Source organism: Cololabis saira, chromosome 22, assembly GCF_033807715.1.
Source record: "Cololabis saira isolate AMF1-May2022 chromosome 22, fColSai1.1, whole genome shotgun sequence".
In the NCBI taxonomy this organism is placed as follows: Eukaryota; Metazoa; Chordata; class Actinopteri; order Beloniformes; family Belonidae; genus Cololabis; species Cololabis saira.
In genome coordinates, this window is record NC_084608.1 from 32177542 (window position 1) to 32203855 (window position 26314).

Consider the following 26314-nt stretch of genomic DNA (forward strand, 5'->3'; position numbering starts at 1 on the left):
GGAGCACGGGGGGATAAGATGGAGAAAAACAGGATAAAAGTATTTAAAAAAAGAAGTAAATAGTTTGGGGTCAGATAAATGTGTCCTTGAGGACTCTTGTTCAGACGTACCTGTATCAGGTTTAATCAAACACAGGAAAAGAGACTCTGGAGGTTGTTGGGACATTTTTGAGGAAGCAGTTAAGATAAGATAAGATTATCCTTTATTACTCCCTCAATGGGGAAACTCACATGTTAGCAGCAGTAACTTAACACACACATGCAGGGAAGGGGGTAAAAAAGTAAAAAGTAAAAATATATATATATAATTACAGGATATAGACAGTATATACATTGCGATGGAAATAAATGTAGTACGAAGGGGAAAAAAACAGTGCAAAAAAGCAGGTAGGATGAGTGTGAGGTAGACAGACAGATATTGCACATATGGTTATTGCACATCTTGTTATTGCACATGTTATTTATTGTCCGTAAGCTAATGAGATCAGCCTGGTTGTACAGTCTGATGGCAGCGGGGAGGAAGGACCTGCGATGCCTTTCCGACATCCAGCTAACTTTACATTTAAGGGTCACATGACCTTCTGACATCACTTTCTGGTGTAAAGGCAGGGGGTTCTGGATGTTACTTTGTTGATATTTGAATTAAAACAGGAGCTTCTTCCTCCTCACAGAGGAAACACCACAACACAACCTCTGACGTGTGTGTGTGTGTGTGTGTGTGTGTGTGTGTGTGTGTGTGTGTGTGTGTGTGTGTGTGTGTGTGTGTGTGTGTGTGTGTGTGTGTGTGTGTGTGTGTGTGTGTGTGTGTGTGTGTGTGTGTGTGTGTGTGTTATCCTGATGTTCAGAAGATTTTCACAGATTCTACAAGTTTGATTTATTTCAGTAACTGAGACTTTTTTAAGCTCTAAGTTTCTATCTTCTTCAGAATTTTAGACTATTCTCTGTTAGACTTGAATTTAACACAAAGTTTCTTTGTAAGTCTGTTTCTCAGCGAGTTTTTTAATGAAACATAAAATATCTTCTCCAGGTGAAGACTCGGCTTCACAGATCCCACCTGGACAGAAATGTTGGCGTCAGGTTAGAGGAGACTCAGCTTCAGGTCTGTCTCATCATCAGTATCAGTAAAACCTCTTTCTTCCTCCTCACGAGTTTTGACAAAGTCCTTCAGGGAAAGTTGTTACATTGATTTCATGACTTAGTCGTGTTCTAATAAAGTTTGTGTCTACAGATTCAAAGATGGTCGGTGTTTCTGGTTCATGTCTCTGAATGACTGAAGTCCAGAAGATGGATGATTGTGTGAAGAAAGAGGAGGAGAGACCAGAGTCTCCAGGATCCATCTGTCTGTCTATGAAGAGTGACCAGTCCAAAGATGAACCTCTAAAGTTCAGTAAAGAACCTGGACCATCAGACACAAAGTATGACATGACATTAAAAACTGCTAAAACAGGGTTTTTGGCAGGTTTGGTCACTTTGTAGTCTTTCTACTACTACTACTACTACCAGCATTACTAAGACAACTGCTACTATGCCTATTACTACTAATACTACTACTACTACTACCATTACTACTACTACTGCTACTACTACTGCTACTACCACTACTGCTACCATTACTACTGCTACTAGTACAACTGCTACCACTGTGAGTTAATAACGTGGGTTATTGCAGGTTTGATTGTAGGTAAAATGCTTAACAATTTGTAATTGTTCTTGATAAAAACAAGTTATTTTTCAACACTTTATAGGTTTTGGAGGGAGGACAGTTTGGTGTTAAATCTGCACAAAAACTGTAAATGGATTCATCTTATTTTGTCATCAACAAAAGAATTTCAGTTCAATTAAGGAAGTGTTGAGTTTGAATCACTGAGATGTTTAGAGGGTCAGGAAGCAGGAATGTCCTAAGATCCCTCATCCCTGTGGAAGGTTCCTGCAGAGGAAACATGAGCTCTGATGTCAGGAGGAGAGAAAAGCAGTAATCTGCTCCAGGACTGGATACAGACGAGATCAGGGGTGGGCAATCCTGAAGCAGGAAACATCTAACACATGCAGGACTGTGGCTGTCAGGACCAGAGTTGGAGACCCTGCTGTAGATCTTCTTCAGTGCTCATCATCAATATTATCAGTGACTGATGTGAATTTGTGTTTGCAGAGGTCGGTACCGCAGTCAGAGACCAGAGTCTCCAGGATCCAGCTGTCTGTCTATAAAGAGTGACTGGTCCAAAGATCAACCTTCCACCTTCAGTAAAGAACCTGGACCCTCAGACACAAAGTAAGACAACTGATGTTAACTGATTCTATGACTCATCATGACTTTATGTTTTCTGTCCATGGTGGTTTATTGGATGTTTTAGGTTCTTTAAACATCACTTTTTCCTTCTGGTTCCTGTTTTTCCACCACGGAGTCTTCTGTGTTCCTCAACCATGTGGTCCTGCTGGTTCAGAGACCAGAGTTTGGTTCAGGATGAAACCAGCTCTCCAGATCGGTCCAGGAGAGTCTGCAGCAGTTTTAGGACTCTACTCGTTCATGACATTAAAAACTAACAATGAAAGATGTTTTGCTTGTAATAAATAGATAACTTAAATATAAAACAACATAAATTTTCATATAATTGCATGTGATTTAGTTTTAATAATTTTTCATTTATAAACTAGAATCAATCCTATCAAACCTCCTATTGTACTCTTCCTATATTAATAAACCTTTTATTTCCAGTTACAAATGTAACGCACCAGTTGTACCTTAACAAAGCCCCAGGTGCTTTTGTCAGATCACGGTCCAAGTGTCAGAAGATGGAAAATCCATCCTTTATGAGGCTTGAAAAACCAAGACAAGGAAAAACTGTAGTTTCTTGTCTATTGATTAAAGGGGAGGAATGTACAAATTCAAAAGCACCTTACAGTTCGGGAATGAATGGATGAAAAAACGCTTGGAAGAATAAGTGGAAGAAGAAAAGGGAAACCGATCCTGGATCCTAATATCTCGCCCAGGCAAACTGGTTTTCCTAGTTTTTCTGGTGTTTTTCTTTCTTCCACTACTGGCATACACATAAACTTATGAATATAAAATGTATACACATAAATAAATAAATAAATAAATAAATAAATAAATAAATAAATAAATAAATAAATAAATAAATAAATACATAAATACATAAATAAATAAATAAATAAATAAATAAATAAATAAATAAATAAATTTGATCTTCCGGAAGCATCAGTTTTATTCCCATCTGGAGGCTGAATTCAAACAGAAAAGCAGCTGCACTTTTACTCTCTGAGACCATTTGAGCTTCTGGACACTGTTGACTCATCTGGATGTTTTTCTACAACAGTCAGAAATGACTTTAGTGATGAAGACATGTCTTCACAGAGGGAGGAAGAGGAGAGGAGTTGGTGTGGAGGAGCAACCGTCCTGCTGTCCTTTGTGTCAGGACGTCCTGAAGGATCCAGTCTCCAGCAGCTGTGGACACTGGTTCTGCAGACGCTGCAAGAGCTCATACTGGGACCAGTCTGCTCCACCAGGACCGTCCTCCTGTCCCCAGTGTGGAAAAAGATCCAGAACCAGAGCTGGACTGCAGACAGCTGTACCAGGTAAGACTGAACATCTGTCTGCTGATGGACTCATTTCTGAAAACCGGAAAGACTTTTGTTCTGTACTTTCAGAGTTCTTCTTGTCTTTCAGCAGATGCTGGTCTGCAGGAGGTCCTAGATGAACACAAGACCAGTCTGAGGAGCAGATGTGAACATGTGACTGAAGGAACTGATGAACCAGGAAGTAGAACCCCCCTCAACAGGATCTACACGGAGCTCTTCATCACAGAGGGACTGAGTGAAGAGGTTGATACCCAACATGAGGTGAGGCAGCTGGAGACAGCTTCCAGGATGAAGAGCCTCCATGAAGCTCCAATCAGGTGCCAGGACATCTTTAAAGCCTTACCTGACCAACGTGGAGCCATCAGAGTGGTTCTGACCAACGGCGTTGCTGGCGCTGGTAAAACCTTCTCGGTTCAGAAGTTCTCTCTGGACTGGGCCGAGGGCTCGCAGAACCAAGATGTCACCGTGGTGATTCTGCTCTCGTTCAGGGAGCTGCACCTGATCAGAGATGAGCAGCTCAGTCTTCTCAGGCTGATCCAGGTTTTCCATCCATCGTTCCAGAAGCTCACAGCAGAGCAGCTCGCTGCCGGGAAACCGTTGTTCATCTTTGACGGCCTGGATGAAAGCAGACGTTCCCTGGACTTCAACAACGGTCCGGTGGTGTCTGACGTCACACAGAGCTCATCGGTCAACGTGCTGCTGACCAACCTCATCCAGGGGAACCTGCTTCCCTCAGCTCTCATCTGGATCACTTCCAGACCTGCAGCAGCCAATCAGATCCCTCACAAACACGTGGACAGGGTGACAGAAGTACGAGGCTTCACCGACGGCCAGAAGGAGGAATACTTCAGGAGGAGGTTCAGGGATGAAGAGCGGTCCAGCAGCATCGTCTCCCACATGAAGACATCCAGAACCCTCCACATCATGTGTAAACTCCCGGTCTTCTGCTGGATCACTGCTACAGTTCTGGACCACATGCTGACCACAGAGCAGAGAGGAGAGCTGCCCAAGACCCTGACTGACATGTTCTCCCACTTCCTGCTGGTCCAGACGAAGAGGAAGAAGAACAAGTACCAGGAGGGACATGAGACGAGTCCACAGGAGCTGACGGAGGCTGACAGGGACCTTCTTCTGAAGCTGGGGAGGCTGGCGTTTGAACATCTGGAGAAAGGAAACATCATGTTCTACCAAGAAGACCTGGAGCAGTGTGGTCTTGATGTCCCAGAGGCCTCGGTGTACTCAGGAGTTTGTACCCAGATCTTCAGGAGAGAGTGTGAGGTCTTCCAGAAACCCGTCTACTGCTTTGTTCATCTGAGCATCCAGGAGTTCCTGGCTGCAGTCTACGTGCTCCACTGTTACTCCACCAGAAACACAGATGTGCTGAAGAACTTCCTGGGAGGAAAATACAGACACTCATCTCTGGATGACTTCCTGAAGAGAGTCATGCAGAAATCCCTGAAGAGTAAAAATGGCCACCTGGACCTGTTTGTCCGCTTCCTTCATGGTCTTTCTGTGGAGTCCAACCAGAGACTGTTAGGAGGTCTGCTGAACCAGACGGAGAACGATCCAGAAACCATCCAGAGAGTCATCAACAACCTGAAGGAGATGAACACTGACAGAATCTCTCCTGACAGAAGCATCAACATCTTCCAGTGTCTGATGGAGATGAACGACCTCTCAGTTCATCAGCAGATCCAAGAGTTCCTGAAGTCAGAGAACAGATCAGAGGAGAAACTCTCTGATATCCAGTGTTCAGCTCTGGCCTACATGCTGCAGATGTCGGAGGAGGTTCTGGATGAGTTGGACCTGGACAAGTACAAGACAACAGAAGGGGGTCGACGGAGACTGATTCCAGCTGTGAGGAACTGCAGAAAGGCTCGGTGAGTCCAGATGGATCAATAACACCATCAGTTAGCAGTTTAGTTCTTCAAATCTTCTTTTGATCTTGAAAATGAAAACTTTTGAAGTCAGATGTGTTTGTTTTATTCTGGGTCACCTCAAGTCACCTCAACCAGAGGTTCACGTTTGAAGTGTTTGCTGCTTCAAGATTAATCTATGTAACGGGAAGGGGAGGGGTCAGTCTGGCTTTAAATCAGACTTTATTATAACTGACATCATGTTTTCTCTCATCACAGATTTGTTGGTTGTGGACTCTCAGAGACTCACTATGAAGTTGTTGCGTCCGCTCTGAAGTCCAACCCCTCCCATCTGACAGAACTGGACCTGAGTCAGAACCGGAACCTGCAGGGTTCAAGAGTGAAGCTTCTGTCTGGTGGACTGGAGAGTCCAAACTGTAGACTGGAGACTCTGAGGTCAGTCCACTGGAGATGTTTCCACATTTATCCAGTTATCATCCTCCAAAACTACGTACTTTAATCCAAAGCATTTTCATAAAATATTTAACATCTGATATGAAGAAACGTCTTTATTTTAGAAAAGTTCTGTCTCTAATCGAATAGAATAGAACAGAATAGGTACACAATAGGTCACCGGTACATTGGAATTCTTTGCGTTCTCCCAAAGTCAGGCGAGTCAGATATACACATAATTAAGAAAAGGATAAATAACTATACAAAAAACAATCAACATATAGTGCAATAACAATAATGTACATAATACAAAAACATATACACCGGTGTACAATGTCGTTTTATAGCTGAGGACCCTGACTTGCATTCACCGTTAAATATAGTACATTTACCAGGTAGATGAAAGATTTATTGCACATTTTACTTCTGCTTTTCTACTACTACATACTCAGCGCGACTCGACTTGCCACACCCCGGTTTTGCGCTTCTCCACTATGGGCCGAGGCGGGTGGAGGCGTATCGAGTTGATACTTTTTCTGTATCTATTCTGCCGAGGTTCTAAGCGGCTGAGTCAGCAGCATCTATTGTCTTCACACTACAGGCCACCGATTGGTCGGGGGGCCGTCAGACGTCTGAGTCAGGAGACGGAGATCAGCGAAAGAGCGACTTGCGGCTTCTTCATTTTATTCAACAGGAAATGGCAGCGTAAAAGTCTGTTTGGTGATCCAACTCTGAGGTGCAGATGTTCATAAACCTGGTGGCTGAGGAGAGAATTACAAAGGGATTTAGACCAGTGATAAGGAACGACCAGATCCACCAGGAGCTCTGTCTCTTCATAGCTGCTGCTGCTCCCAACTGACTTTTCAGCAACGCCGAGACAAAAAAAAAAGCGTCACCGCTTAAAGCTTCTTTCACTCTCATTTTCTAACTTGATATTGAACACAAGTCACAGACCCAGCAGCACATTTATCATCTCCTCCAGGTTCTACATCTTTAGTGCTGGTGTCTTCTCCGTTTAGATCACACAATCAAATACGTCACAGCAGCTTCGCTCTAACTCGCTTATTTCTCATCTGGGTGTCTAAAAACAAACTAGGCGAGTGGAGGTGAGACGAGTCATGCTGAGTAGGTACTAGTATAAAAGCGCCATAAGTATTGCATTGCACGTGTGTGTGTGTGTGTGTGTGTGGGGGTGGGGGCTTTTTTCACCATAGCTGCAGTGTGTTTTGCCCAACTGAGGCTCTCACTGATCTGAAGGCCCAGGAACCTGTAGCTCTCAGTCTGCTCAACCACAGTCCCCTGAGGAGAAGTAGCATTGTCTCCCCCATAGACAGTGATTTTGTGGACCAGGGGCCTCATGTACAAAGAGTGCATGGATTTCAACCTGAATCCGTGCGTGGAATTCTTGCGTACACAAAAAAAAATTCAGATGTTCAAAATTGTGCGTACGCCCAAATTCACGCAGGTTTCTTTGAACATCACAATCAACGTGGATTTGAGTGCACATGCAGGAGCACAAAACTCCGCCCCGTCTCCTCCCTCAAGTAGATATATCTGAATATGATAAAGAGAATAATTATCGATTAAAAACCGCTCATCCTAACAAGGAACTTGCAAAAACAAGTAAAGCAAATAAAGAAAAAAAACATCAGCCCTGAGCTGGAGACAGTCCTGACAAAAGTTGAGGCCTGGAAAAAATAATTTATTTGGAGGCATTTCTTGCTATTTCAGTTGCATTGCATTATGGGGATTGTTGTTCTTTGCTTTGTGTTGCGTTTCGTGAAGAGTTGTGGTTTTATTATGATCATAAAGGTTTGTGAATGTTTATGGGCAGCGTTAGTGCATCATTACACTCTTTTTCTTGTTTGTATTTTGAGAAACTTAAGATAAGAACTTAAATTGGTGGATGAAAAACGGCTCCTCGTTCTGCTTTATTGTCACGCGTATTATATACTAACGCAGTGGTTCCCAAACTGGTCACTATTGCAGGGGGAGCGTAGCGAGGTTGGAATGTAGATTAATTAAAAAAAAAAATAATAATATGTATATAATATATATATATATATATATATATATTTTTTTTTTTTTTTTTTTTTTTTTTTTTAATTTTTTTTTTTAAGATTTTTTATTTCTTTAAGATTTGAATTGAATTTTTCATGTGGTCGTGAACTTATTGTTGACGTCTCGTTTCCTCATATTCTGAACTTCACTGCATCACCAGCAGTGTTGGTCAAGTTACTTGGAAAAAGTAATTAGTTACTGATTACTGAACCAAAAAAGTAATCCTCTTACTTTACTGATTACTTATTTTCAAAAGTAATTAGTTACATTACTAGTTACTTTACTTAGTTACTTTTCAAAAACATGATTCACAACCTTACTGGAACAATATAAAACAATAGAACTTTCAGTTTAATTCTATTCTTTGTGCATATTCCACCATATAAAATTAAATGACAATAAGTAAATGAAACGGTCTATTTTTAAACTTGTTTTTATTATTTTCAGTCTTAAATTTATGCACATTGCGTCAGCTTTCTGACTTGAACTACAATATAACCTGCGACAAGCTTTTTCAATTCAGCAGCACTAAATCCCTTGGTCTTACATCTAGTTTCACCTGTTTAGCAGCAGAGGGGCCACCGGCAGTTCGCCCGCTGGAGTCTGATGAGGCAGCCGGCGCTGCAGCCCTAGTGGGGGAGGAGGAATCCGGGGGTCTCGCAACGAGCTTTCCTCCCACACAGACTTTACAGCGTACGAGAATGTTTTTATCACTTTTGACCGAGTCAAACTCAAAATAATGTCTGTAATTCCAGGAGTTAAACGCTGCATGCTCCTGCTCTCTCTCGCACTTCATGTCGTCTCTGGTTTACCACTGACTTTGCGCCGCTCATACGTCAGCAGGGGGGGCGGCTGCCCCGGGCCCACGCCGAAGAGAAAAAAAAAAGTGTGCTGAATAAAATAAGGAAAATTGGACTGTATAACACTTGCGTTCATAAGGATAAAGTTGTTTAAAAAATAAAAATAAAAGAAATAGTCCCTTCTCCCCGTGTGTGTCTGCCTGTCATGCACGGGTTCGTACGCGCATGTTGTCTGTTTAAGGCTGATTTATGGTTCTGCGTTATACAGACGCAGAGCCTACAGCGTAGGGTGCGCGTCGCCGCGTACCCTATGCCGTAGGCTACGCCGTAGTAATGCGTCGATTTAACGCGGAACCATAATTCAGGCTTTACTTTTAGCCAGTTGTCGCATCAGAGTCTTGTCATGCTGAGTTTCAGCAGCTGAAGTTGATTAAAAATTATATCCGGGCTGCATGGATGAGGCCAGACAATCAAACCTCACCTTGCTCTCAATCTAGAGGGACTTCGCCATTGATGAGAGCAAGTTTATTGTGACCAAAAAGATGAGTCATTAAGAAATCCAGTGCTGAGGTTAATGTTGCCAGATCTAACAGGTTCCAGCCCAAATGCAACGTAAAACCCACTGAATTAATGAAAAACCAGCCCAAATCTTACATTCTCTGTTAAAACCATAAATTATTAAATGCGTAATACATTTCATCTTCACATTACTAAATAACCTAAAAAAAAGTTCAGGCTCCAAACAAAAACTACAATAAAATTGAGTAGATTAAAGCAAATATATTATCAGTGAGTTTATTGTGTAAGTTTCTACTTTTCTCTGCCATAATGGAAACTTTTTTTGTTAATAATTTCTCCTAAATATTTAGTAAAAACCAGGAAAAGCAGCCCAAATATATATTTTTCAGCCCAATTGGGCTGAAATCTGCCCAACCTGGCAACACAGATTTAGGATATCCGCAGGAGATTCTCCTCAAAACGATGAAATAAACTCTTTAATGAGTAAAATGAAGACCCTTGGATTGAGATTTAAGACAAATTGTTGAGCTTTGCAGCTTCAACAGCGTTGAACTCGGAGGGAAAAATTGACGGAGGCAAAAATTGTCTTCAGCCGCTCTGGCATATTTATTAAGACACTCGTAATAATACAACCTTCTTCTGTCGTGAACTCAGACCAACTGCGCAGAACAGGATCGCGCCTTGTCTGTGCGTGACCCACGTGATGACGCAGCATGAGCCCTTAGCCTGTACACTGGCGTCTCACAGTGGTACAAATAAAACACTGCATCAATTACTCTTTATCAACTTAGTACACATATAAAAGATAATTCTTAACTCCCCCACTTGTACTCAGGTTGCTGAAATCTAAACAAAACAATTTTCACACAATAAAAACAAAAACACAAATACAGATATGGACCTCTTCCACTTATTCAAACACCAAACATAATACCTGCAAACTTTTTCAGTTTGAACTTAGTGACAGGTTTGGTCATGATGTCTGCAGCCATATCTTCAGTAGTGCAATATACCAGAGTTACTTTCCCCTCGTTTATAATGGACCAAAATGGTACTTAATGTCCACATGTTTGCACCTCTGTCTGCTTACAGGGTTTTTGGCTAAGGCGATTGTTCCCTGGTTGTCCTCATACACTACTGTTTGTGTGTATTTGTAGTCATCAATACCTCTCAACAGTTGCTCTAGATATATACACTCTTGCATAGTAGAGGCCAGAGCCATATATTCTGCTTCACAGGTTGAGAGCGCTACTATAGGCTGTTTCTTTGTTTTCCATGAAACTAAAGAGCTGCTCTTATTTAGACTTACACAGTAACCTGAGGTGCTGCGTCTTTCAGCGGTGTCCCCAGCCCAGTCAGCATCACTATAGGCTACTAGACCTAACTGATCACTGTTGTTTCTCCTAAAACACAACTCCTTGTTTGTAGTGCCTCTGAGGTACCTTAATACATGCTTCACAGTCACCCATTGCTCTTCTGTTGGTTCACAAAAATATTGTGATAGCTTGCTCACCACAAAGCTTAAGTCTGGACGTGTGCATGTTGTTAAGTATATAAGGCTGCCTACAGCCTCTCTGTACATTTTAACATCACACATCTTAACAGCATCTTCTGTGTAGTTTAGTTTCTGATCACAGGGAGTTTCTCTGGGTTTGCAGTTTTGCATATTAAACTTCTCCAATACCCTGTTGGCATATGTTTCCTGTGACATCTTCACACATCCATCAGACTGAGTGAAATCGATACCAAGAAAATGCTTCAATATGCCTAAATCTTTCATCTTAAATTTTGCTGAAAGCATCTCTTTTACATCTTTCATGACTTTTTTATTGCTAGCTGCAATTACCGAGTCATCAACCCATATTAGCAAAATCACTTTCCCATGTGTTGTCTCTTTAGCATAGACACAGTGATCTGCTGGGTTTTGTGTGAAACCATCTTCCGTTAAACAATCATGCAAAATCCTGTTCCAGTTACGACCAGATTATTTAAAACCGTACAAGGATTTCTTCAGCTTACACACCAGACCTTCCCCTTCTTCATAACCCTCTGGTTGATCTGTGTAGATTTCGTAATCGATGGGAGCGTGTAAGTAAGCCGTTTTAACATCCATCTGGTGGAGTAACAGATTCTCCTGTGCTGCCTTCTGCAGTAATACCCTCACGCTTGTCAGGTTTGCTGTTGGGGAAAAAGTTTCGCCATAATCAATTCCCATCTTCTGGCTGTAACCTTTTGCTACAAATCTTGCTTTGTACTTGTCTTTACCTTCAATGTCACTCTTTACAGAATAAACCCACTTACCCCCCCTCACTGTTTGCTTGCCCTCTGGCAGCGTAGTCAGGGTAAATGTGTCATTTTCTTTTAATGACTGGATTTCTTCATCCATTGCTTTAACCCACTGTTTTGAGTTAGCTGACTCCATAGCCTCTTTAAATGTATGTGGGATGCCACACACCGCTCTGTAACAGTAATCAACAGTAGTATGAATCTCATCACTATCAATGTCAGTTACAAAATCCCTTAAATAACTAGGTCTCTTCCTCTCCCTAGTAGGGTACCTCCCACTGACTGATTCATCACTTGAGACACTCGACTCTTGGTTACTTTCATCGGATGTACCATCTTGTGGATTTTCGTTTCCCACACTTTGCTCTTGAGCATTTCCATGTCTCTCATAAACCTCTGGTGTGACTCTGTCAGTCCTAGGCTGTCTCACTCTGCCATAATCGTCTGGTTCAGTCTCAGCTGTCTGTGTTTGCTTTTCCACATTTACCTTGTTCACGAATTTAACAAGTCTGTGTTTCTGTACCTTCTCGGTGTCAGGATGATAGACCAAATGTGCTGTTTTTATCGTAACCGACAAAAAGTCCCTGGTCACATCTGGAATCTAGTTTTCCCTTGTCCTGTTTGTATGTGTAACATACAGACCCAAACTTCTGCATTTTGGACAAATTAGGCTTTTTATCCGTCAGCATCTGGTAAGGTCTCTTCCCGGTTCGCTTATTAAAGCATCTGTTGCGTACTATGGCTGCTGTTTGGACAGCATAGTTCCATAGGCATTTGGGTAGCTGGCTTTCAATTAGAATACATCTGCCCATCTCAAAAAGAGTACGCCAGCCTCTCTCTGCAGTACCGTTTTGGTGAGGTGAGTACGGGGCTGATGTCTCGTGTTTGATGCCATTTTTCCTCAACAGGGTCTGGAAATCCCTGCAGGTAAACTCTGTGCCGTTGTCAGACCTGATACACTTTACCTTTCCAAAAGGGGCAGTGTCTGCTAGGAACTTTTCTGTTGCCTGTACCGTATCGCTCTTTTTCTTAAGAAAATACACAAACACTGCGTTTGTATAATCGTCTGTGAAAGACTGCACATATTTGTATCCATCGATAGACTCATTAGCTACTGGACCTGCTAGGTCTGTGTGCACCATCTGTAAAGGAGCCTCTGCTCTTGTATCAGGATCTCTATTTCGGGTTTGTACAAACTTCCCCTGGATACATATCTCACACTCTTGATTTAGCTTATCTGTTTTACCCTTAATCTGCATGCCATCTGTTAGGTTAAAAAGTCATCACAATATTAATAACTTAGAAAAAGACACCGGAAACTGTCAGAAATGATTTTCAATGGCCTTCTGCAGAAGGTTGGAGAGGAATCTGAGGAGCTGTAGGGCAACACGGCCCTTCTCTTAGAGCTCGTCAAACTTCTCCCAACTGGCTGTCTGCAGAGCTGGCGCTTTTATTCAGCACGGAGGACAGGAAAAACCATATTTGGTAGATAACAGACGTTGGGGGTAAAAGACACCCAATAGTAAATAGTTGAATGGACAATAGACAGAAACAGATGGTCAAACACATGTGATTTTTCAGTTAAAGAGGCTTGGTATGAAGAAACAAACAGACATCCTTAAAACACAAAGGGTCAAGAGGTCAACTAAAATAGGACCTCTCTTTGGAGGTTTGAACAGATGGTTCAAATAACCCTTAGCTAACTTTTAAAGACAATGAGACGGCTGTCAGTCGACCCCCCTGAAGTAGCTGCCCTGTTATCTGTTCAGAGCATGTGATGGGGGTTTTGAAACAGATGCGTCTAAAGACAATGGTTGATTTGACCAACCAGGAAGTCAGCAGTTTTAACCTCCTGCGTGTCAAAGAATGTCACGATAAACACAGTCAGCTCTCTGACTTGACTTGATTCTGATACTCATAAGAACGAAACTTAATTCAAACTTTGATTAATCTGACACCATCAACCACATTTTGCAATCTTAATACATCCTCATAGTTGCAGTGGCCTAAAATTTTATGCCATGTCTGCATGTCGTGACAGGTGTTACACTTATCACCATCCTCAACCATAGTGTGCAGATAGTACAACTTGTCATGCACATGAATGTTAAATCTGGTACCGTCTTTGTGTGTCAACACGTCTTGTCCTTGTTTGAAGGTGACCACTGCTCCACATGTGGTGGCTGACTTCACCGAAAAGATGTCTTGGGGGTATGTAGGTATAAACAACGCATCTCTCAAAGTTGCTTTCCGTTGCTCACCCGTACTGTCGATCAGGAACACCTCTGCATTCCCCTTGCTTTGTGCAACGCCTCTGCACTGGGTACCGTCTGCCAGCTCCACGCAGTGTGTCTCCGACTTGAATGTTTTGTCAAAGCTCTTAAACTTGGCTATGTCAGTAACAATGTGGGAAGTAGCACCGGTGTCAACCAACAGGCCCTTCTCCCTGATGTGGCGCGCTGGCTGCTGCCGAACCCCGATGTCTGCATCCTTGATCCTGAAGGCGTAATCCACTGCTGCTCCAGATCTTTTCTGCACTCATCTGCGACTTTCCTCGCCCCATCATGTTTATCCTTACGTCTGCAAGTGGCGTCATTGTGGGTCTCACTTTTACAATGACTGCACCATGTCTTTCGTCTGCATGCTTATGCTCTGTGGCCTTTTATGCCACACTTAAAGCATACAATATCTGCATCTTCATTGTTCCTGTATGGCGCACTTGGCCTGGCTGGCCTTTTTCCCGCTCCCGCCACCGACTGCATCACGTTGTCACTGGACTCTGCCGTGGTTAACTTTTCAGTATCTTCAAAACTACGCAGCTTTGTTTTGAATTGCGCAAAAGTTATGGCATCCTCATTGTGTGCTATATGTATTGCAAATGGTTTAAAACTTTCAGGTAGTCCCTTTAAAACCATAGCAATCAGTAAACCATCTCCCAATTGTCTCACCCGCTTTCCGCAGCGCTGTAATGGCGGCCTCCGCCCTGATGACGTAGTCAGTGACCGTCTCGCTGCTCGTTTTCTGAAGCGATGTCAGCATGGTATACAGGTTGATGATGCAGGGCTTTCCCTCCCCGGCATAATAGTCCCTTAATATCCTCAATGCCTTTCTTTCATCGTCGGGTGCTAGCCAGGCACATTAGTGAAACGATCGTTCACTTTGTGAGACAAGCGCCAAATTTTGCACAAAGTATGTTCTAGGTCTACTTTTTCAAAAAAGCATGTTAGCCACGCAAAAAAACAATATGGCTGCCGTTTTCCAAAATGGCTGCCACAAAAGCCGTTTTTATGTGTTTTTTGACCTGGAATGTGATTGGAAAATCCATCCATCCATCCATCCATCCATCCATCCATCGTCCGCCGCTTATCCGTTCCCGGGTCGCGGGGGCAGCAGCCTCAGCAGGGATGCCCAGACTTCCTTCACCCCAGACACTTCCTCCAGGTCTTCCGAGGGGAGTCCGAGGCGTTCCCAGGCCAGCCGAGAGACATAGTCTCTCCAGCGTGTCCTGGGTCTTCCCCGGGGTCTCCTCCCGGTGGGACATGCCTGGAACACCTCCCTAGGGAGGAGGGACATGCCTGGAACACCTCCCTAGGGAGGAGGGACATGCCTGGAACACCTCCCTAGGGAGGCGTCCAGGAGGATCCGATACAGATGCCCAAGCCACCTCAGCTGACTCCTCTCAATGTGAAGGAGCAGCGGCTCGACTCCGAGCTCCTCCCGGGTGACCGAACTCCTCACCCTATCTCTAAGGGAGCGTCCAGCCACCCTACGGAGGAAGCTCATCTCGGCCGCTTGTATCTGCGATCTCGTCCTTTCGGTCACTACCCAAAGTTCATGACCATAGGTGAGGGTAGGTGCGTAGATTGACCGGTAAATCGAGAGCTCCGCCTTTCGACTCAGCTCCCTCTTCACCACGACGGTCCGGTACATCGACCGCATAACTGCGGACGCTGCACCGATCCGTCTGTCAATCTCCCGCTCCATCGTTCCCTCACTCGTGAACAAGACCCCGAGATACTTGAACTCCTCCACCTGAGGCAGGACTTCTCCACCCACCCGGAGAATGCATGCCACCCTTTCCCGGTGGAGAACCATGGCCTCGGTTTTGGAGGTGCTGATTCTCATCCCTGCCGCGTCGCACTCGGCCTCAAACCGCCCCAGCACATGCTGAAGGTCCCCGTCCGATGAAGCCAACAGGACAACGTCATCTGCAAAAAGCAGAGACGAAATCCCGTGGTTCCCAAACCGGATCCCCTCCGGCCCCTGGCTGCACCTAGAAATCCTGTCCATAAAAATTATGAACAGGACCGGTGACAAAGGCCAGCCCTGCCGGAGTCCAACATGCACCAGGAACAAGTCTGATCTACTGCAATGTGAACCAAACTCCTGCTCCGATCATACAGAGACTGGACAGCCCCTTAGCAGAGGGCCCCAGACTCCATACTCGCTGACCCCCCACAGAATGGCACGAGGGACACGGTCAAATGCCTTCTCCAGATCCACAAAGCACATGTAGACTGGTTGGGCAAATTCCCATGAACCCTCGAGCACCCTGCGGAGGGTGAAGAGCTGGTCCGGTGTTCACCGACCGGGAAGAAAACCGCATTTTTCCTCCAGAATCCGAGGTTCAACTATCGGCCGTAATCTCCTCTCCAGTACCCTGGCGTAGACTTTCCCGGGGAGGCTGAGAAGTGTGATCCCCCTACAGTTGGAACACACTCTCCGGTCCCCCTTTTTAAAGAGAGGGACCACCACCCCGGTTTGCCACTCCAGCAGTACTGTCCCCTTCCTCCATGCAATGTCGCAGAGGCGTGTCAGCCAAGACAGCCCTACGACATCCAGAGACTTGAGGTACTCAGGGCGAATCTCATCCACCCCCGGTGCCCTGCCACTGAGGAGCTTACGAACTACCTCAGTGACCTCGGCTTGGGTGATGGATGAGCACGCCCCAGAGTCCACACTCTCTGCTTCCTCAGTGGAAGGCATGTCAGTCGGGTTGAGGAGATCCTCAAAGTATTCCTTCCACCGTCCGACAATGTCCCCAGTCGAGGTCAACAGCTCCCCACCCACACCATAAACTGTGCCGGCAGAGTAAATCCAATTTTGATTATTCTGACATCAGACTATAATCTTGGGACCCCCCACCCCCTCCCCCATTAGCCATGCAAATAAAACAACAATATGGCTGCCATTTTCCAAAATGGCTGCAGGCAAAAGACAGTTTATATGGTTTTTGACCTGGATTGTGATTATATAATTAGATTTTTATTGTTTTGGCATCAAGTTATCGCCCCCCCCCCCCTCCCATTTCTGTATCACATTTTTTCTAATCATCACAATTGCAGGCACACGGCACACTGGAGGCCAAAACGGTAGCACTTGCATCTTCCGCAACATTCCCTTTTGCACTTGCACTTCGTGAGTTGTTCACAGCTCTGGGCAATTGGTGGGAGTGTCATCCACACTACTATTTCATTTGTATTGACATCATAGAATTTGTTATGCCAAAACACATGCATTTGGATAAAGAGATCATTAAAATATGTTCAGCAATTAAAGTTCTACACTGACAACCTTGTTTTAGCTTTCATAAGACAGCCATCTTGAAAAACGGCCACCATCTTGGATTTTTAGGTGGCTAACGGGCTTTTTTGCATAAGTAGGTACTAGGCAATGTTCATGCAAAATTTGGTGCTTGTCTCACAAAGTGAACGATTCTCCTAAAAACCTGACTTAATTTCCCTCACTATGCGTCTCTCATAATTAATGAGAGGCTCTTATCATCCAGAAGTTGAATCAACTCGGCGTACGCGTCCGCGTTTTTTTCACCGTCTGCTGCCACCGTGGCCGCGCCGACAGGTTCTCCCAGGACAGTATTCTTTAGTCCTAATAAGCGCAAATGTCCCAACACTTTCGTCTCCCACCAGGGCCGGAGTGGGACTCATTTTCAGCCCTGGAGTTTCATGCCTCAGACCGGCCCACTTTAGATCACGACCTATTATTATTAAAATCATGTAATTATAACCTTAAATGTTAAGTCTACAATAGCGCACTGTTCTGTAAAGCCTTGTAATTCTGTGTATTTTTCTAAAATAATTCAGTGCAAGTAAGAGTTGCTTCACAATGTAGATTTATTTCAACACAACACAACAGAACCTTAACTTTTTTTCTTCAGCATAACAGAAGTTTCAAAGAAACATGGCCAACTCTTATTTACACGTGTACACACACACACACAAACTGATGTCGTCTTTTGTCGTTGTTTGCACTGTATGTTAATATAAAAAAAAAAAAAAAAAAAGAAACATGGCCAACTCTAAAACATTAATAAACGCCTGAGCAGTGCACTGGTCTCTGCGACTTTGTTTATAACGGCATCATTGTCCAAAGACATCAGAATTTCTTTTTCAGTGCACATGAGCATGAATGCCTCAAGTTTCTTCTGGGTCAAAGTGCTCCTGAGTCTGTTTTTTTACAAATTTCACTGTTGAGAAACTTCTCTCACAGGCTACTTGTGTGATGGACAGTGTTAATAGCAACTTGTAGGCCAGTCCAATCACGTGGTAGGCATCAGTTAGCAGATTGTACTGAGAGAGGATGAGATGAACACAAATGACACAGTTTTTACAGGAGGAACAAATTTTGCTCTCTAGTTCAACATCTTGCTGTTCCATGGAAGGATCCTCCTCGCTTCCTTGTGGCATTCCACTAGCTGTCCTGACAGTGTAACCCTCCAGAGGGGACATCTTTAGTCTGTCCCACTGACATGCAAGGCTGTAGAGTTCACTACATAATGTGCCAACTGTAGCCCTATTGTCATATTTAAGCAGACATTTGCTTATTTCTTCCAGAGCCGAGCTGGGGAGTCTATTTTCCCTCACATGAGCAAAGTTTCTGGGGTCTAGACAGGCAAAATCTGAGCAAAGTTTTGCATTGGCAGAAAACCTTCTTTGGATACTGTCTGTCACTGTGTCCACAACTACATTGTGAACTCTGACCTTGAAGTCAGTATCAGCTGATGCTAGCTGCTCATCTTCTGCAAGCTCTCCTGGCATTCTTTTCTTCTTTCTGAACCTTTTCTCAGGAAGGGCAGTCTGCACTGCCAGCTCACACTCCTCCTCCTCTTCCAACTTCCCATTAGCCCACTTCACAAACTCATCAGCTGCACACTTAACTCCTTCAAAGTCCCTCGCACACTCCCTGAGACCCTCCTCTGTCCCCTCAACCAGACGTTGAGCTGTGATGATATCCATTCCCCTTGTCTGTAAGTATTTTGAAAGGGGGGAAGTCTGCTCAAAGATGCGAAGGAAAATTTGAGCAATGAGCACTGTCTCATACCTCAAAAGGCCTTCTATGAATCCCTTTGCCTTGGCCCTCACAGTTGGCTGTTGTGTTCTGTCATCTACAATGGTGTGTAAAGTCATAAGCACTTCAACAAACAAGGCTCCCTGAGGATTCCCAAAGCACCCAAACACTTTACTTAGTGCCTGATCCTTGGCCCACCACCTGGTTGGCCCTATTGGGCACAGTCGTCTGTGATGCTTGTCCTGACTCATCTCTTCCCACCTCTGCATGCGCTTGTATGACTCTCTTAGGAAAACTGCTATATCATTAAGCAGCGAAAAGAGGGATGCACTTTCCACAACACTGCCTGTTGTGTCTGCCAGAACAAGATTCAAAAGATGTGCATAACACCATACATGAATCTGATTGGGGGACTGCTCAGAGAGGAAGGTGGAAAAACCCCGGTACTGTCCCTGCATATTGGCTGCACCATCTGTGGAGTTGCCCACACATGTGCCAATATCAATATTAAGCTCCAGTAGAACCTTTTTCAGGAGCTCAAAATGCTGCCCTGTAGATGACTCACAGTCCACCATAGCAATCAGTCTTTCATGAATGACATCGGTTACATATCTTAGGATGATGGAGCACTGGTCTTTGCTGCTGATGTCTTGTGTGGTGTCAATTTGGACTGAAAACATGCCAGCTTGTCTCACTTCTTCGGCTATAAATGCCTTTATCAGTTGGCTGATGACATCCACAACTTTGTTAAATGTGTCTTTTGACAGCAGTGTAACAAGAGACCCTCTGCCTTTTGCACCAGTTTCATGCTGCTTCTTGCTGTTTTCTATGCAAGTGTTTACATGCTGTTGTAGGCAAATGTCATATCTACTCACGAGTAGAATCAACTCTAAGACGTTGCCATGATTTACAGCAATGTTTTCTAGGCTGTAACCTGCTTCCTCTTTATCTCCCCTGTAGCTAAGGCCACATTTGCCGATGACTTTAATAATGTCGACTATGCGCTCCATCACCTGACGTTTCTGTTTTACTTGCTCAGCACGCAATGACATTTGGTTGTCAGTCAACAGGCTTTTCACATCTGCCTTTTGTACATTCATAAAGTAAGCATCTGCACTATCTCTGTGTGTCTTACTTTTTTCATGTTCCACTATCCTTTGGTGAACGTGTTTCCAGTCCTTCATGCCTCCCTTTATGAAAGGGCCATCACTAACCACAGGTGCAAATGCCAGACAAACAGAACAGTACAGAGACTGATTTTTTTCACAGTAAGTCAGCCACTTACGGTTGGTTCCATCTTTGCTATTGAAAACTTTTGGTATAGCAATATTAGGTGTTTGATGAGGATGATAAGAAAAAAACTTATTTATATCCTGTGACTGAGGGCGAGCAAAGTAATCAAAACTATCAGACTCCTCTTCATCTGTCTCATTCCTAACTTGTGGTTCAGGGTTCTGCTGCTGAGCTGCTGCCTCTGTAATCAGTCCCTGAGTAGACTCTGCTCTCCCTGTCACACTTCCTCCAGTTTCCCTAGACTCGCCTGCACCTGTATCACGATAAAAAATATAAAATGTTTTCACATTTGATGTGGAAAACACATTTTGACTTAACCAATTAAGATATTTTCAACAGCAAAATATGCAGGCTTATTTCATATTACTTTAATCCTATTCCCTTTCAATTGTGGGCTTTGTGTATTTACTATCTTACTTTCAATGATAAAAAATATAACGGATCACTACTATTGTTTGGGCATAGAAAGTGGTTATATTGGAACTAATGCTTGCTTCATCACACACTCTGTTACAACAGCTCACCTGTTCCTTCCATACTGACAGGAGCAATCCCCTCATCGCTACTGGCTCCTGGCTCTGCTTCTGACACTAAATCACATTTTAAAAATGGTCTTAATTCTCAGCACAAATCTCACCTTTTTACAAAGCTTTGTGATCAATTCAGGACAGTTTCACTCAGGGCACTTTGCATATAGAGCAGGTCTACACCATACTCTTCATTATACAGGACTGTCTCAGAAAATTAGAATATTGTGATATTCTGTAATGCAATTAAAAAAACAAAAATGTCATACATTCTGGATTCATTACAAATCAACTGAAATATTGCAAGCCTTTTATTATTTTAATATTGCTGATCATGGCATGGATTTTAGAAAACTAAAATATCCTATCTCCAAAAATTAGAATATTCTGGGAATCTTAATCTTAAACTGTAAGCCATAATCAGCAATATTAAAATAATAAAAGGCTTGCAATATTTCACTTGATTTGTAATGAATCCAGAATGTATGACATTTTAGTTTTTTTAATTGCATTACAGAAAATAAAGAACTTTATCACAATATTCTAATTTTCTGAGACAGTCCTGTATGAATTTTAATAATATTCACTCAATGAGCAATCCTACCTGCCCACTCTGGAGGTGTGGGCTCATGGCTGCTGCTTGGTGCTGGATGTTGCAGCTGACTCTGAGGGGCTACAAGACAAAGTTTCCTAGTTATGTGGCGTCGCATCATACTATTATTTAAATTATATAATGTTATGTTATTTGTCACAAAGCCACACAATTCATTGACTTAATAATTAACTTCAATGGTGGTTTGCAGGCAAAGTTTAACATCTTGCCTTACCCGTTTCATTGTCCTCATTTGTCAGCGAGCTCGCTTTTGTGAAAAAGCTGCCAATTTTGGCACACTTAGCTGCCTCTGATTCCAGAGCTTTTCTCTTTTTTAATCGTTGCTTCTCCGTGCCACCCTTGCTCTTTCTACTCTCCATCTTTCCATCACCACTGTCCGAGTGCACGGACGTGTTACGTCGTAACACGTCCGTGCACTCGGACAGGTAACAGTTACGTCACGGTCCGTCTGCAAAGAAAAAAAAAAGAGCTGCCAGCGGAGGCGGAGGCGGCCCAGGGACAGCGGTAGCACTTATTATATTATTATATTATTATTATACATCCATGCGGATACGTGATCAACCCAGTGCAATGACTGAACACCGGCCCCGCCCCCCCGCCAAAAAAAAATGAACACCGGCCCTCGCGGCCCAAACATCAGACCGGCCCACCGGGAATTGTCCCGGTCCTCCCGATTAGCCACTCCGGGCCTGTCTCCCACAGTTAATACTTGGTTTCATCTACGTCGAACATGAGTCGGGGCTGCCTGCTCGCCCCACGTGGATCCATGATGCTATCTCCTAGCTGTTAGCACGCTGTCCGTCGCGACTTTCTATCAGCAATAAAACATCAAAAAAAGAACTCTTCCCCGAGTTGCTCCTGGGCCCATAACCTGTTGAGCTTTGCAGCTTCACCAGCGTTGAACTCGGAGGCAAAAATTGACGGAGGCAAAAATTGTCTTCAGCCGCTCTGGCATATTTATTAAGACACTCGTAATAATACAACCTTCTTCTGTAGTGAATTCAGAACAACTGAACAGAACAGGACCGCGCCTTGTCTGTGCGTGACCCACATGATGACGCAGTATGAGCCCTTGGCCTGTACACTGGCGCCTCACAGTGGTACAAATAAAACACTGCATCAATTACACTTTATCAACTGAGTACACACATAACAGATTATTCTTAACACAAATTAAGACATTTAAATGCCTTATTTTAGCAAAAATGGAATTTAAGACTTTTTAAGGATGAGGCTGCATGGATGAGGCCAGACTATCTCTCACTCGAGAGGGACTTCGCCGTTGATAAGAGCAAAGTGATTAAAAGGTTTGCGGCGATGAAGAACCGGCTGTTGGTTCGGAAATAGTTCGGATTTGAAAAAGTTTTAAAATTAAAGTTTTTTCATTTTGGATCGTTCAATGTGCTACCCCCCACCCCAGATGGAAATATTTTTTGTTGTGGTTCTCTGCCCATCGCTGGATGAAACCATCATTGGTAAGCTGTCATAATATTAATTATTTCTGATAACATTGTCATAATGCTGGATATATGGCCTTTCCTATATTGTTTGTTGCTGTTTGACCGCCGTGTCGCTCGGTCAGTGTTAAATACATGTCGTCGCCAGGGGCGGAGCAGGGGTCCCAGCCCAGGGGGGGTGAGAAGCATTCTAGATGGGCCCTTGTGGCCTAAACATCCCCGTTAAAACATAATCGCTAAAAAAATGCCTCTGACACAAAACCACAGCACGCAGACATGGTCAGAACCATTCACATGAGGTTGTAGCACCATGGATTTACCAGTCATAATGTCAAACCTAATTATAAGCCTAATGCAGACTTTAAGATATACCGGTAAGTGTCAAACTGGAGATAAAAATCAAATGACATCCAGTGATGTCTTATGGAAGCCCATTTCCGGCAGTAAAAGAAAAAAATAAGATGAAATCTTAGCCTTAAAAATTTAAATATCCCCGTTAAGGTAAGTCATAATTATGACATAAAAAGTCATAATTTTGACTTTCTATCTCATAATTTCGACTTTCTATCTCATAATTATGACTTTCTATCTCATAATTTCGACTTTCTATCTCATAATTATGACTTTCTATCTCCTAATTTTGACTTTCTATCTCATAATTATGACTTTCTATCTCCTAATTTCGACTTTCTATCTCATAATTATGACTTTCTATCTCATAATTTTGAGTTTCTATCTCATAAATATGACTTATCGTGGGGATATTTTTGAAACATTATGAAACTTCCACTCTCTCACTCAGAACCATGAACCCCCCGGGACTCTGGGACATGCACAATAGTTCCTAGGTAGCTGTTTTTAACTTGTACAAATGTCATTCTCTATTCTATTCTATTCTATTCTAGCAGAAAACTCCAGGATGTTCATTAAAAGGTGAACATGTCAGAGGAACAACCAGGAACCAACATCATGGATATAATAGAACTTTAAAACATATTTTATATATAAGTCCAGATACCAGTGATGACCCACATGAACCTGATGACAAAGTTGATATTTGAAGAACTTTCTTTTTGTTCAGATTCAGTTGTGTTGACACTAACCTGCAGACATCAGGCTGATCTCCTGCTGATCCACACTGACCATCAGGCTGATCTCCTGCTGATCCACACTGACCATCTTACTGCTCTGGTTTCTTCTTCTCTGGTGTCTTTGTTCAGATTGCAGGACTGCGGTCTGTCAAAGATCAGCTGTTCTTCTCTGGTCTCGGCTCTGAAGTCCAACCCCTCCCATCTAGAACATCTGGACCTGAGTCTGAACAAGCTCCAGGATTCAGGAGTGAAACATCTGTGTGGTTTTCTGGAGAGTCCAGACTGCAGACTGGAGAATCTGAGGTCAGTTCACAGATTTAAAACATCGTAGACGCTTTGAAAAGTCCGTCCAAACGGATCCTCCACAAACACAGATGAAACTAAGGAGTGTGCTCAGTCAGAGACGTCTTCAGGAGATTATTCCTGAAAACAGCTACAAACTTCTAGAAAGACTTTCTAGTGACTCTGTAACACTCAGTTCCCTTTAGAGGTTAATATAGTATAATTAATTTAATTAAACATCTCTAGAAGTTTATTTCTCTCTTCTCTCCTGGAAGAGATGTGTGATGATTTAAAGTGTAAAAGTTGGAGATGAAGTTTAGTTAGTTTAGTTTAGTGAAGTGCAGTCTGAGTGGAAGTGTAGCGCCTCTCCAGTGGATGTGACCAGAACGAGGTTCTGACCTGAGTTGGTTGAACCTTCCGAGAACTTGGGGTTCCTTCAATAAAGTCAACAGAATTCACCTGATGTGCAAGCGATCGTTCACCTTTAACTAATATAGTCTTTCACTATGAGGGACTCTTCAATCATGAATTCCTGTTCTTCAACATACAATTACAAGTAATTCAATGTCTCTGAATAATAATAATAATAATAATAATAATAATAATGACTTGGATTTATATAGCGCTCTTCTAGGCACCCAGAGCGCTTTACAGAAATCATTATTCATTCATTCTCACACATTCTCACCAGTGGTGGTAAACTACATTTGTAGCCACAGCTGCCCTGGGGCAGACTGACGGAAGCGTGGCTGCCATATCGTGCCTAACGGCCCGTCCGACCACCACCAACATTCATACACATTCATACACATTCACACGGGGCAAGGTGGGTAAGGTGTCCAAGGACACTACGACAGCAAACTGGGACAGAGCGGGATTCGAACCGCCGACCTTCCAATCATTGGACGACCCGCTCTACCACCTGAGCTACTGCCGCCCCCTCTGAACTTACTTTTCATTCACTTTTATACTTTATTCCAAATGTTATACTGATATCTTTAAACCATTAAACGCCAAATTACTGCCAATTTGCATTAACTACTTAAATGATCAAAAGTAGTGAATAAACACATGTCGAGAAAATTATAAAACTTTTATTTAAAGAAAACAGAAATAGCAGTTAAATATTGCTTTCAAAACTATTCAGAAACATTTCCAACCATCAGGATGATAAAAGCATTCAGAATGGTCTCCATCAAACTCTAATCCTTTGGGCCCAGATAATTAACTTATAACACTAACTAGAAGTTTACTGAACACTAACTAGAGGTCTACTGAACACTAACTAGAGGTTTACTGAACACTAACTTTTAAAGGTGGAGGTGGTGTCAGCTTCCTGAACCGGAACTGGAAGTTGTTTCCATAGTAACGGTTCCTGGTACCAGAAGACCTGTCCTCCAGATCTTCATGTGGATCATCTAGGAACTACGAGTAAACCTGTACTCTGAGAACGGAGAACTCTGTTAGGAACATGAGGAACTATCAGGTCCTGCAAATATCGTGGAGTTAGGCCGTTTTGGACTTTATACGTTGTTCTCCACCGGGAAAGGTTGGCGTGCCTTCTCCAGGTGGGTGGAGAAGTCCTACCTCAGGTGGAGGAGTTCAAGTATCTCGGGGTCTTGTTCACGAGTGAGGGAACGATGGAGGGGTAGATTGACAGACGGATCGGTGCAGCATCTGCAGTTATGCGGTCGATGTACCGGACTGTCGTGGTGAAGAGGGAGCTGAGTCAAAAGGCGAAGCTCTCGATTTACCGGTCAATCTACGCACCTACCCTCACCTATGGTCATGAACTTTGGGTAGTGACCGAAAGGACAAGATCGCGGATACAAGCGGCCGAGAGGAGTTTCCTCCGCAGGGTGGCTGGACGCTCCCTTAGAGATGAGTTTCCTCCGCAGGGTGGCTGGACGCTCCCTTAGAGATAGGGTGAGGAGTTCGGTCACCCGGGAGGAGCTCGGAGTCGAGCTGCTGCTCCTTCACATTGAGAGGAGTCAGCTGAGGTGGCTTGGGCATCTGTACCGGATCCTCCTGGATCCTCCCTAGGGAGGTGTTCCAGGCATGTCCCTCCTCCCTAGGGAGGTGTTAAAGGCATGTCCCTCCTCCCTAGGGAGGTGTTACAGGCATGTCCCTCCGGGAGGAGACCCCGGGGAAGACCCAGGACACGCTGGAGAGACTATG

The 26314-nt window shown here is 43.5% G+C and overlaps 1 protein-coding gene across 8 annotated transcripts in view; it reads left to right on the top strand.

The window, feature by feature from the left end:
- Positions 1-1022: 1022 nt before the first annotated feature.
- Positions 1023-26314, top strand: part of LOC133423567 (NACHT, LRR and PYD domains-containing protein 12-like) — a 96186-nt gene continuing 70894 nt past the window's right edge. For all 8 annotated transcript variants that reach the window (XM_061713788.1, XM_061713794.1, XM_061713789.1 and 5 more), the window contains exons 1-7: positions 1023-1098; positions 1228-1414; positions 2149-2268; positions 3370-3590; positions 3682-5473; positions 5729-5905; positions 23984-24157. In XM_061713788.1, the coding sequence (XP_061569772.1) occupies positions 1266-1414; positions 2149-2268; positions 3370-3590; positions 3682-5473; positions 5729-5905; positions 23984-24157 (2633 nt within the window). In that variant the 5' untranslated portion in view covers positions 1023-1098; positions 1228-1265. The remainder of the gene's footprint in view (positions 1099-1227; positions 1415-2148; positions 2269-3369; positions 3591-3681; positions 5474-5728; positions 5906-23983; positions 24158-26314) is intronic.